The sequence below is a fragment of the Triticum urartu genome, chromosome 1 (assembly GCF_003073215.2).
Source record: "Triticum urartu cultivar G1812 chromosome 1, Tu2.1, whole genome shotgun sequence".
NCBI lineage: Eukaryota > Viridiplantae > Streptophyta > Magnoliopsida > Poales > Poaceae > Triticum > Triticum urartu.
Window position 1 is genome coordinate 50,916,078 of NC_053022.1, and position 13,375 is coordinate 50,929,452.

Genomic DNA, 13,375 nt, shown 5'->3' on the forward strand with positions numbered 1-13,375 from the left:
GAATGCTCTCCGCCCCGGGCCTGACCCATGGTAGTCCTCCCGTAGGCTGTAGCTGTGGCATGGCGGCGCCCGTGCACAAGCTCCAGGCGGCGGCCAGTCGCTCCGATGGTGATTAAGCAAGACAAGTGCACAGAGGTACCGCTTAGGCGGCGCGCCATGGGCGCGCCCCAACCGCTAGTACATCTTCAAATGTTGTAGCACACCAACACTGTCAGTAAACTATAAACTATGACAAGTACACCCTTTTTTAGGGAGATAAGTACACCTTTGCTTGACAGCTCCTACCATAAATTTCTTTTTGAAAATAGACCACGCGAAAATGAAGGGCCATCAACCTTTGACAACTGACACTACAATTTTTCTGAAAAAATACGCGCACTACTTGTAGTGGAAGTACAGTAACCAGAGCTGGTGTTGTTGCCGTATATTACAACTGGACAAGTCAAACCTACAATCACGTCAGAGCCTCTTACATTTCAAGCGACCCGTCAGCCAGTTTGTCTGGTGCGGGCGCGGGCTCCGGTGCCAGTTTGACGAAGCGTTTCCAGTACCAATGGCGTGACCAGACCGCACCCATGGCCTCTATGGGCACGCCCTTGGTCTCTGGAAGGAAGGCGATGATGAATGCCGTCATGACGACGACCCAAGCGGCGTTGTAGGCGAAGGAGCCATACTTGAAGCTGCATAGCATGGTGAGGAAGGACTGCGTCTGCACGAAGGTGAGCGTGAGCGAGATGGACTCACTCATGCTCTGCCCTGCGGACCTCACCTCGAGCGGGAAGATCTCACTGGGGATGATCCACTTGAGAGGCCCCCAGGAGATGCCGAACCCGGCCACGAAGAGGCACACCAGCGCCACCACGGCCACCGCGTAGGGCCTTGGCATCGCCTTCCCGCCGTTGGTGCCCAGCTCTGCGCCGAAGATCCATGTCATCCCCACCAGGCACACGAGCAGGATGCCGCCGCCCAACTTGAAGAGGAAGCGGCGGCCAAAGCGGTCGACAGAGAGCGCGGCCACGGAGATGGACGCCAGGCTGACGACGTCGGTGATGATGGAGCCGAGAATGGCCTTCTGGCTCGTGAACCCGATGGTGAAGAAGAGGAGCGGCGCGAAGAGCGTGACCACGATCATACCCGTCAGCTCGAAGAAGAGCGGGATGAAGATCGCCATGACCAGGTGGGGCCGGTACTCGCGCATCAGGATCCGTCGGAACGCGCCGGATTTGTGTCGGCCGCCCTCCTCCGCGGCGCGCATGATGTCCTTGAGCTCAACGTCGACGTCCGCGGTCGGGCCACGGATCCGGCGCAGCGAGTGGCGGGCCTCGTCGACCTTCCCGCGCAGCACCAGGCTGTTGGGCGAGTCCGGGATGAAGACGGCGCCAACGAGGATGACGACGGCCGGGATGATGCCAATGCCGAGGGAGAGGCGCCAGCCCCACCCTGGGATTGTGTTGGCGCGGTAGTTGACCAGGTCGGCCACGAACATACCCACGTTGAGGAAGAAGTGGAAGATGCTCGTGAACGCCCCGCGCCACCGCGCCGGCGCGATCTCCGCCAAGTACACAGGTGCGGACTGCAAGAATCTCACAATCATTATTTTACGATTGATGGACTGGATGGAGCAAGCACACGAGGTGGTACTCCCTCCCTTCCATAATGTAGTTTTACAGATATTTTTTTAAAATCTAACCTAGCAAATGTTGACCAAGTTTATATATCTACGATGCAAGATATGTAAAATATGTAAATAAGTACATCTTATGATTAAATTACTATGTTTGGATTCTAGATAAATGTTTTTCTCCAAAAACTTAGTCAAAAGTTTGTGAGGTTGGACTTTGAAAAATCATATGCACGGTGTTAATATGTTATGAAGGCGAAGGCAATATCAATTTGCTGACGGACGGCCTCACCTGGTTGGTGAAGCCAACAGCAAAACCGAGGAAGATGCGGCCGATGACGAGCATGTAGATGTTGACAGCGGCGCAGTTGAGGATGGCGCCGACCAAGAAGAACGAGGCGCCGATGAGCATGGAGTTCCTCCGGCCCACCTTCCTCGTGACGTGGCCGGCGACCAGGCAGGCGAAGACGCCGGCGAGGTAGAGCGAGGAGACGAAGGTGGTGAGCACCTGGCTGTCGAAGGTGCAGTAGGCGTCCTGCTGCGCGCTATCCACCTTCTTGATGATCTCCGGGAAGAAGGCCTCCAGGAACGACCGCATCTGCGTCAACCCGCCTGAAATTAAATTTTTACCGTATGAGTAACTTGTTAGCCAGCCACTTGACCATCAAACTACGCAATAGCCCCAGCTCCATCAATCAATGTCCACACATTAATTTATAATACATCACCAATAGTTCAGCTTGTAACTTATAACTGGACAACGTCATATATATAACTCGTCGTCTCTCTCTGCTACAAATAAATAAAGATGAAAAACCTTCTGCCATGCCTCCATCAACTCGAAAGGTCCAAAGACAATCAAGACAGATATCCCATACCCATTCAACACGATGTATGACTCACAATCAAGTACAGTACTAGAAGAAGAACCTCGACTTTCGACTAGATGGCTCACAATCAACAAGATGTACAGTATGACTCTCTCTCTCTCTCTCTCTTTTGCGGGTGGATGTATGACTCACAATCAAGTAGTAGTACTAAAAGTCAGCTGGACTGGATCTCAGTGAAAACAACTAGAAGAAGATCTTCCATGATTCGTTTTTGGCCGGATTCAAAGGAGTTAGCTCTCACAAAGCATATTACTTACTACAGTACTTGTCAGATACTCCGTCCGTAAAGAAATATAAAAGCGCTCTTATATTTCTTTACGGAGGGAGTAACATACTACGTAGCTGTTTCTAAACATGATCATATTCATTTCCTTGCTAAGCGTCTCGGCGAGAAGAGGAAGAACTAACCAACGGAGAAGAAGTTCATCGCAGCGCTGGCTGACCTGTAATACTGATGTCGTAGCCGAAAATGAGCCCGCCGGAGGCCGCCATGAGGCAGCTCATCACCACCGTGAACGTGATCTCGCTGCTGTAGCCGGAGGCCACGCCGGCGCTGACGCCGGCGCCCACCGCCAGAGCTCCTCCCCCTCCTGGCATATTCAACGGCGTTCAGAGCTCGAGTTTGACCAAGAGGCGATTCTACCAGGCCGGGGCGGGAGACAGCTCAACGCAGCGCTAGTGTCAGTTGGATGAGTACTTGTAGATGTACTAGTAGCCACTGGCCACGGAGTCAACCATCCGTGCTTCGACTGACGGAAGAAGCACAGCAATCCATTTCCATTTTCTAATTCTCTGGGTTTTCATTGATCCAGCTAGCAGCCGACGTCGCCCATATTCATTTTCCTTCAACCAGACTGCATGTGATCAGTATAGAGTACATAGTCTGAAAATGATGCGATGACAGCACCCTAGCGCCAGTAATACTGCGTTGTCAATGTACCATTTTTATTTTATTCCTAAAATGTTAGCATAAGAAAACACTTTCAGCAACATGTACTTGCACATTCATTTTCAGTTGTTATTATTTATTCCTAAAATACAACAAATATTACCTTCCACATTATCATTTAAAAACTTGTACAACCAGTAAGGGTGAACTGAGCATAGCTCAAATGGTTAGCGTCCTTGTGGTGGAGCCAGCACACAAGGGTTGAAGTCCTAGACTTGACACTGGCTCTCGCATTATCCTGGATTTATTTTAGCCTTTCTGACGGTGCTCGTTCAATGCAAGGAGACACTTCCGCCCACTGTGAGACGCTTGTAGTGACTTCATCAATCTCAAGAGCAATGTATGTGCCGGCTCAACATCTCGAAGGTGCTCACAGATGTTGTGTCGAGTTTGCTACGACTGGAGAATTTGTTATAACTTATATTTTATTGATTAAATCGGTAACTTATGTTAAGCTGAAAAATACTAGGGGAACTCTCTGTCCTAAGAGAGTAATATATTGTAGATGGTGTTAATTATTATTTGTCCAGATAAGTTCATGTTTCATATCCTGCAAAGTCAAATCTTGCAATTCAACTTGCATGACCATATCAAACTTGCATGGTCAAATATATGGCCGGATAAGTTCATGTGAGAGTCGGGTTTGTTGGCAGATTGGGTGAAGATATTGTCTTGGCCTTGGATCTGTGACCGGCGATGGCGGCGGCTACAGGTGTCGTAAACCTTCTTGGAGGCTCGTTGTGTTGCCGCCGCACCCCTCCCACATAGATCCTGCTCCGGGGGAAACCCCAGATCATGTGTTATTGAAAGATTGCGATGCATTGATGTCGTTTCCCCATTCGAGGGCTTCGTCTTTGGAGGTGGGCATCGGCAAGTGACCAGGGGAAGGCGTTGGTGTTGGTGTCGAGGCTTTTGTGATAACGATGGCAGAGGCGAGCGAAGTCGAAGGTGTGGCAATGGTTGCAGTAGTCGGCTCTTCTTCGGCGTGTCCATGGGATTACCTCGGGTTGTTTTGTTGCGGTCAAGTTGAAGCTGCGGCAGCGGGGCCCTATGGTAACAGGTCGTCTGTTCAGTAATCTTTTGCGGCGCCAACCGTGCATAGTCTCCTTTCAGAGCCGGAGCTACACTGCCCTCCGTGCGGGTGGCTTGGTCTGGCACGGGTCTTCTTGTGCTTCCACACGGCCTCTACAGTGAGGGTTGGGTCGAAGTTCGTCTTCGACAAAGTCGGAGTCGCTTGCTCGGTGATTAGGAGAGCAATGACTTGTTGGGGAGAACTGATGACGATGACACCGGAGTGTATCTTGATGAGGCCCTCTTTTTTTAGGTGTGTGTGATGACGATGACGCCAGAGTGTATTTTGATGAGGCCCTTTTTTGTTTAGGCGTGTGTGGCATATCATGTATGTGCCTCTCGGCGGTTTATGACAGTTTTTGTCCTGTTTTCCATTAATTAACTAAGCAACTCTCTTTTGCTTAACTAATAGATGAGGGAAATCTTTTGCCTTCATTTCAAGGGGAAAATTGCGTCCTCCGCTATCTTCACAAATCAACACAATTTGCACACTAAATAATCATAGATGAGCTGTACTGATGTCAGTTACGTTGACATTGTCACAAAGATTATGACGAGTAATACAGTATTTGATAGATAAGTTGATGTAGACACATCCCACATGTGATACATTATTTCCTCTACTTGTAAGCTCTACCGTATTTCTGGTACACCACATGCATCTTCTCTTTGAAAAGGGGGACTTGGTACACCAGCACATGACTAGCTACTGATTTGGTCTAGATAATGACAAGAAGACACATCTTGATGCCGTCATTGATTGCAGAGCACATAGAAATTTGAGATTCCACATTTCTGCATACTTTAAACTTCAGACTACCGCAGTGTTCTGTGGATGATTACTCTTGTACCGTGTGTTTGGGTATATTATACAGTAAGTACTCCCTTTGTCCCATAATATAAGAGCATTTTTGACACTAGTATAGAGTATATTACAAGGATAGTCAACTTAGAGTTTTGAAAGTGGGATAATCTCGAACAAGAGCCATCCACATCAACAGAGCGGCTATCTCGATCTTCAGTTGATGAGCACACATAATTTTGCCACATTTCTGGATAGTTTGAACTTCGGATAATCAGTGTCTTGTAGGTGATTACTCCGTATGTGTTTGGATATAGTATAAATAGTAGAAGCATTGGCACGCTTTGTTGTGCCGTTGGGCTGCTACGGTGGTCTGTTGAAGTTAAGCTTTTGCTTCGCTTGCAAAATTACAACTATCTGAGCTGCTACCATTTATTTATTTTGGCAGCAGTTCCAGTAAAGAGAGAGGAACAGTTTTGAGAATAGAGTTCTTTTTGAACAAGATTCTGTTATATATTCTTGGTAAAGGAGAATAGATGCGAGCTAAGGAAAAGAAAAGATTATTGCTGCTAGAGATAGAAACTGGAAGAAAAGAACAAAGTGGACAATCATAGTAAACACTTACTCATTTATAAGTTTTAGTAGCAAATCCCTTTGAAATGCATCATGGAGAAATTGCAGATAATCCTCCATCTAGCACAATTACTCGTGTGCTTCGACAGGTCAACGCGCAAAATGGAGATAAATCCAGGCTTCACTTCATAACAGTTACCATCACCCTTCCATTTTATTTTATTCTGACAGATGTGAAGATAACATATTGTCATGAAGAACCAGAGAGATTAGCACTCTCGATGCCAACAATTCACCTGAGATGGTTGGTACACTATGCACATTGGTTGGGCATGTCAAGTGTGTCGAGGATGAGGTGGCGCTAGTTTCCTCCGACATTTAGAAGAACAATATTGTCGTCAGTTTTGCTACCATATCAACAAAAGATTAAAATCCAATTGCCTTCTTTCTCTGCTTTCCTATGAAAAAAAAATCAGATTGTGGCACATATCACGAACTGGATCCAGTGTCAAGGCAGTGCAAATTACTGGACTAACATGAGTGCTTATGAGATTAAACAATGACTAAATATTAACATGCATGAATTGATTGCATCAAGAATTGTAAGCGCCACAATGAGATGGAAATATCTTGATACAGTACCTGATGGCAAGCTCCAAAATTGGAGAATCAACTCAAACAAAAACACCAGCAGTACAAGGTGGAATACAAGTTGTCTGTGGAAACAGATTATACTTGCTACTAACCGTGTCTCCCTTGACATATTGAACAGAACGTTCTAATATCACCTACAAAGTGGCTGGAACCACGCCTCAACCAATCTGCACCACATGAAGTACATCCAATGGCCCAGATCTCACACTAGTTATGCCCCATCTTTACTTAATACTGATGGCGCAGCATAATTTTGAACGATGTTGAAATCATAACACCGCCAAGGATTCAGTTAGAGCATCGCACTTTAAATTTCTCACAAAGAAAACACATCTTGACAGTGTTGCACTGGATGAGCACCTGACATATGCAAAGCAACAAGACGAGCAGTAACATCAGCAGCACAGATGATTCAACAAGTCGAGGACAACGTTAATCAGGTTAGCTGTTCATGACCTACATGCCACCATCCACCCCTGTCAAGTATGATGCATAACGACTCGACAGTCTGACACAAAACGCAAAAAGAAGCCTACGACAAGGATCCTACCACTGACACTGGTACATATATGTTAGCCTTTCATTCATCCGTGGCAAACAGACTTGGCATATATATCCACAAAAGAAACCTTCGTCACAGCCGATAAAGGAAAATATCTCTCGTATTAAGAAAGCTCTGCTTCGGTTAGCAGTTATCACCCCCTGGGACGATGCGATTTCCCTGACTTCGTTGTCAGAATTAAGGCACTCGCTCAAGAGCTCAACATGGAAGGGCGGATTCTGAATAGATCTTTTGAGATCAGGATATCAGACCAAGTATGTCTGCGAGATCACTCAGGGCCGCAACCGCAGCCTTTGTCACACTCTCATCCCTGACAAATAAATACTCCCTCCGTCCCAAAATTCTTGTCTTAGATTTGTCTAAATACGGATGTATCAGGTCACGTTTTAGTATTAGATACATCGGTATCTAGACTAATCTAAGACAAGAATTTTGGGACGGAGGGAGTATAATGATAAGGGGAAAAACATAATACCCGTATAATGAAGAGAAAGCAGCGAGAACGATGTGCACCTGCTTGGGTCTTTGTAGACAGCTTCCGTGAACTGAAATAGATGGCTTGCATAAGGTAGCATCAGCTGAGCTTTTCCTTCATACCATGCAGTATACCGGAGTAAGCCTCAAATATTCCATGTCTCAGCTGGTTATGGTGAACAATCGTATCTTCGTTGCTTTGATCCAAAACAACGAGCTCAGCAGCTCCTTGAAGCACTGGCATGGTACATTGCAGGTATTTCTCGACATTCTCACCAATAGCAAGAGCAATGTCTCCAAAGCATGAGAAAATTGGAGGTCAGACAGACCGGTGAAGCATTGAACTTGCAAGATCCTTGAAAAGAACAGTCATAATGCAATCACAGAAAGGCTGCATTTTGTCTTCAATGGCACGGCAAATATCACCCATCACCCATACAGAAATGGAGCATATTTGGTATTCTTCCTTATTCTGCAAGCCTGCTTCACGAATGCCATAAGCAACTTGACAAATGGCAAGTATTGCTTTTTCATGTACAGTAGAACTGGGGCAAGCAAAGACACAGGGAAACAGAAACATCAATTGATCAGCAGTCTGGGAAATCACGGACATCACATCAGAGTTGCTCAGTTTCTGGATGATGACCTGCAGTACACCACACAACAAAGCCTGTAGATCACTCTGCTTCTCCCTGTCACCAGGCGAGAGTATTTGGAGTTAAAAATTTCAGGTTCAGTCTTTTCATGATCCCCTGACATAGCTGGCCTATAATGTTTGAAGTTTCAGCTATGTTGCTAACTCTCATAACCTCATTTGACACTTCAAAAGCAGACGTGTGGAGGCTCAAATGGGTAGTACCAGCACGATCTGAAGCACAAAGGAGCACAGCGATGACATTAGGAAGATAGGGTGTAAGCAGAGATGAGCTTGACTCAGCATCTTCATAACCTTGGACAAAACAACATATGGCTCCACAGACATTCTTGGCCACATTTGAAACATCTTACTACTCTCCAGAAACAGTCATGATAAGAGGGAGGTTTGCATTTGTTATAACAGGAGTTCCACTGGCTGGAGAATGCAAAAGCTCAAACATCCACCGCAGAGTCCACGCGGTGGAGACTTTTACCTGGTTGTTTAGATCTTTCATTGAGTTGACCAAGAAATCAAGTCTAGCGTGCACCAGGGGGGTAAGCTTCTCAACAGAGGGACCTTCAAGGATAGAGCTAAATGTAAAAGTAGCTGCCTCGCGACAATGCCAATCCAGGTTTGTGATGTTAACCTTAACAAATGGCATCACAAGAGGGACAATTGCATCACCAACAGTTCTAGCGATGAGGCCAAGGCACTTTGCACCAATCATGGAAATGTTCCGCACATTGTCAGCATGCTCATGATAACCCTCTTCATTCAACAGAGTTTCGAACAGCATTGGAACAAGTAAAGGGATGGCCTTTTCAATGGAGCATTAAAATTACACTAGAGTTCGCATCATCAGATACCTCGTACTCTTCTTGGAGTTTAAACTCTTAATCACAAACAGTTCTCCAGAACTCAATAGCTTGAACTGCAACTGATTCCTCATCTCCTTTGACAGTGCTCGCAGTTCAAAAGCTGTATGCCTGATCTCCACATCTTAAGATACAACAGTATCACAAATTACTTTCACTATATAGCTCCTCTCCATAACGTTTGCAAAGTTGCTTTCAGCAAAATCAAGAGTGTTATATAGAACTTTAACTGCTGCAAAGACAGACTTCAACACTTAGCTCTGCCTGGTTCACTTCACTGAACAACAGCAGGCACCTGATCCTGCTCCAAGTGCTCAGGAGGAAACTCCTCGCAGACATACCCCAGCACCTCTAGTGTTCCTTGCTGCACTGCAGCAGATGCGCCGTGCTGTGCCATGTTGCCCAGTAATTTGGCAATGAGGTCTCAATGGATGCAACCTTTGAAATGACTTGTGATGAGGCCTGCCTCGCATGAGGCATTAAAAATTCTAGTGTTCTCAACAATGACTCCTTAATCTTTGACTTTGACAGATGGATCCAGGGTGACCCTCTGTTGAATCAGCAGCTCTTTCTTTGCAGAATCCGTTGTGTCCAACGAATTCTTAAGCATAATACCAGCAACCGTTCTAGACTCTGGTGGCCTTTCATCACTTGACATCTCTACTGATAGGGAGAGGAGAAAGTTGGGAAGATTCTGCTCCTGGAACAGCTTCAGATCGCCTTCCGCTACCGAACTAAGATTGCCGTCCATAGATTGGGCAGCTAGCAGAATCTGAGCTCTATCAGTAGTTGTAGTAACTGTGCAATCAAACATCAAGCAACATTCCTAAGGGCATCCATTAACTGAGCAGAATATGAGTTAGCAAGCAAAGTTCAGAAACAAAAATAATTGCCCACAAATAAATAAATAAAGGGCATCCGTGAGCAGTCCTAAGGGCTAGTTTGACCTAGCTTAGTCTTAAAATGTATGTGACTTCATCTGGATTAAGCTCACCATTAATAAGATTAACCCTACTAGGTTGTGGAAGTGCTACTTGTACTCGCTGTGCTTTCTCCAGTTCTCTTATCAATCAAACTCTCCTCATCTTATCTTATATATATACCTAAGAGAGTTATCCCCACTAACTTATTTATCTTAACATGCAAGCATGCCACATCACCATACAATTATGAATGGGATAATGCCCACCTCAACATGCCACCATGCATGAGAAAAAAAAACCACCACATTCTACAATGCATGGGGAATTTTTTTCCATTCTATTATTCTATTTATATTCAATAAATATTTTACAACTATACATAATCAAATATAACAAGTCGTATGTATTTTTAATTTTGGTTCACATGTTATTAATCTATAAACATTTATATTCCACACAGTTAAATCTCATTGAAATATATTGCAACCGACTCCCGCAGCAACGCGCGGGGTATCATCTAGTTTATTCAATTTACCAACAGAAGTAGCGCCCCTGTCACTACAACAAAAAATTATAACCACAAAAACAAACCAAAAACAGGGTAGCTCAAGATATATCACCAGAAGTGCTAGTTTCCTGTCACTACAATAAAATATAGCATAGATTTTACTACCGAAAACAGGGTACAACATAAACTCTTCTGCTGACATAAGAAAGTTAGCCAAGTCCAGCAAGACAGGTAGGGAAGCTATGGATCAGCTGCTGCAGAAGGACCATCGCCACCTTGATGAGCTTCAGTTTGTGCCCTTTTTTGTTTGTCGCCGTTCAGCGCATGACAAGGATCAAGCATACAAGCTTTCATCTCACTAACTTCTGAAGATAAGACTGAGAAGAGAACTTCCATTGTGTAAAGTCGTTTCTCAATTGCCTCGAATCCTTTCACAACTTTCTCGTGCAACCCCTCTATCAGTTTTGAAAGTTGAGCATTGCTGGCAACTGTTGAATCAGGATTAACTGGTTCAGGATTAACTGGTTGCGGTAGCTGATGAGAATAGGACATGGGCTGCTGGTGCTGCACCTCTATAACTTCATGCTCAGCTGAGGCAGCACGTTGTTCACGATTCAAGCTTGCAAGGTGCAGGGAGTACTTCTTGAGGCAGCATTTGGTATCAATGTTTGTAAGGTCACACTTCAGATGGCGAAGAAGACAAAATATAAGAGGTGCATATGGCAGTGCATGATTTACAGTGTCAATGGCCTCACACATCTCACTGAGGAGGAAATGAGCAATGTCAAACTGCTTTCCGTGGTAAATGGCATAGGCAAGCTTGAGAAGCATGGTGGTGCATCCACCTCGATTTCCTGATTTAGGAAAAATTGTATGTCGATTTATCCTTTGGATGAGATCAACTTCAGTTTTAAGATCTCTAACTAGACCAATGTCGGGATTAGGTACTCGAAAGAGAGAATAAACATCAAAATCATCCCATGTGTGCAAAACAAGGCTGTCAGCTCTAGGCTCAATTAGCAAGGCCTTTTCAAGATCTTCCTTGGTAGCAAAACAATGCTGTGAGCCTATCATGAAATGCATTTCCCTGCGATCAGGATCAACGTAAAGGGTGCCATAAAACTGTCTCACGACCTCTTCATTCCAAACCCAAGATGAATTGTTGCTGGTTATACCTTTGAGACCAAGATCCTCATACTTAGTGGACAAATCAAAAGGGCATGTTTCAGCATCAGCTATATCTGACCACTCCACAAATCTATGCTTAAACACTTTCTTCTCATGACAGAACTGATCATATAGCTCTTTCTGTCTGTTGTCCCAGAAATTGCAGTCAGGAGAGGTAGATCTAGCAGCAACATAAGGGTTACGTTGCTTCTGCCTCTTAAGTTCAGGATACCTCAAATGGCCCGATGTCCTCCTCTTCCTCAGCTCCTTCCTTTCCCTATCCATGGCTTTATGCCTGTAAGTGTGAAAAAAATGCCAAGACTAAGTACTCCAGGTAACAGTTACTCACTAGATGGCATAACTTTGGAGCTATTGCACAGTAATTTGCCCTTACGAATTCAGCATTTATTTATGTACATCAAATCAAATATCATCTAGATGATGTGTATAGGATGAGGCACGGAGCAATTGTCAGCATTGGATGCTAGATGGTTGACAAGAGGTTAGTCATCTCATGACAGAAGTCGCAACTGGGAGCAACTAACAAAAAGGACCAAAACAGGGCATCGATGTAAGAGACTGTAGTTGTGTGTCAGCACAAGAAAATAGAGATGCCAGTCAAGTGAAAAACAGGAATTTCGCTTGGATTTCAACTTCTATTAAACCAGGACATCATACATTGTTCTTAGGGGGAACAATTTCCAATCAGGAACAAATGCAGACTGGAAAACCCTTGTCTTCAGAAGGGGATTTGAGTCCCCCTACCCTAAACCTAGGCCATGGTCAAGATGGAAGAGAGAAATATGGAGAAGGGGGCAGGGATGTACCAACCAGAGAGAACGTTGGCGACGGCTCGACCTTGGAGTGGCGACCAGAAACTCCAACACGAGGGTATGAAGCCGCAGCCTTCGTACTAGCAGCAGCTAGGGTTTGAGAACGGAGACCCACCAAAGTCTTGCGCGGACGAGACGAGCGACGAGGGAGGCGCGGCGCGGCGCGGAATTCCTGCGGCGAAGCTCCGGCCTCACCCCAGGGGAGGGTTCGCGGCGGCGCGCAGCATAGGTGGCCCAGACTCGGAGAGGAGGCGGCGGCGGCGGCGATCTCAGAGCATCTCCAATTTCCAGCAGATCTCTCCTAACAAAAAAAAAAACTAGCACTCCCCCGTCCCAAAATAAGTGTCGTGAAAAGTTGCTCCCCTCACCTATTTTCCGTCTGTTATTAGCCTTCTTTGATTCATAGGAATTTAGTAGAAATCATAAAGGATAGAAACTTTACAAAAATAATTTCTTTAAAGCCCTTTAATTTATAGAAAAGGATTTATATTCCTATGTAGAATAGGATTTAATCCTTCACATTTGAAAGTAAAAATAGCATTAACCTAGACTTAATGAAAAAACTCATGTCCTATGCATCAAATGCCATATCTTTCTTCATCCTATGATTTTTCTATTCTTAACTAGTACTATCCTATGAACCAAAGAAGACTTATTGAGGGCCTCTTTAATTCATAGAATAGGGAAATCATAGGAATAAAAAAGTTATAAAAAATGAGATGACATGTATCTCAAATTCTATGTGCAAGAATAGAAAAGGAGATGTCTTTTGATTCACATCATAGAATTTTTTTTCCATTGAGTCTAGACTAATGTTTATTTTCATATGAAATGTG

At 44.9% G+C, this 13,375-nt stretch overlaps 1 protein-coding gene across 5 annotated transcripts; it reads right to left on the reverse strand.

Annotated features, from left to right (window-relative positions):
* Window positions 1-282: 282 nt before the first annotated feature.
* Window positions 283-12,858, reverse strand: LOC125546406 (sugar transport protein MST1-like). Of its 5 annotated transcripts, none has more exons than XM_048710688.1 (6): window positions 7,636-10,777; window positions 6,549-6,920; window positions 5,959-6,364; window positions 2,955-3,365; window positions 1,914-2,233; window positions 283-1,573 (listed from the first exon to the last, which is right to left on the reverse strand). In XM_048710688.1, the coding sequence occupies exons 4-6, from the start codon at window positions 3,106-3,108 to the stop codon at window positions 470-472; spliced, it is 1,578 nt and encodes a 525-aa protein (XP_048566645.1). In that variant the 5' UTR covers window positions 3,109-3,365; window positions 5,959-6,364; window positions 6,549-6,920; window positions 7,636-10,777; the 3' UTR covers window positions 283-469. The 5 variants fall into 5 exon arrangements, with proteins under 5 accessions (XP_048566645.1, XP_048566624.1, XP_048566636.1 ...); XM_048710667.1 differs by having other exon boundaries at window positions 6,549-7,432; XM_048710679.1 differs by lacking the exons at window positions 6,549-6,920; window positions 7,636-10,777 and adding an exon at window positions 12,538-12,858.
* Window positions 12,859-13,375: the final 517 nt, after the last annotated feature.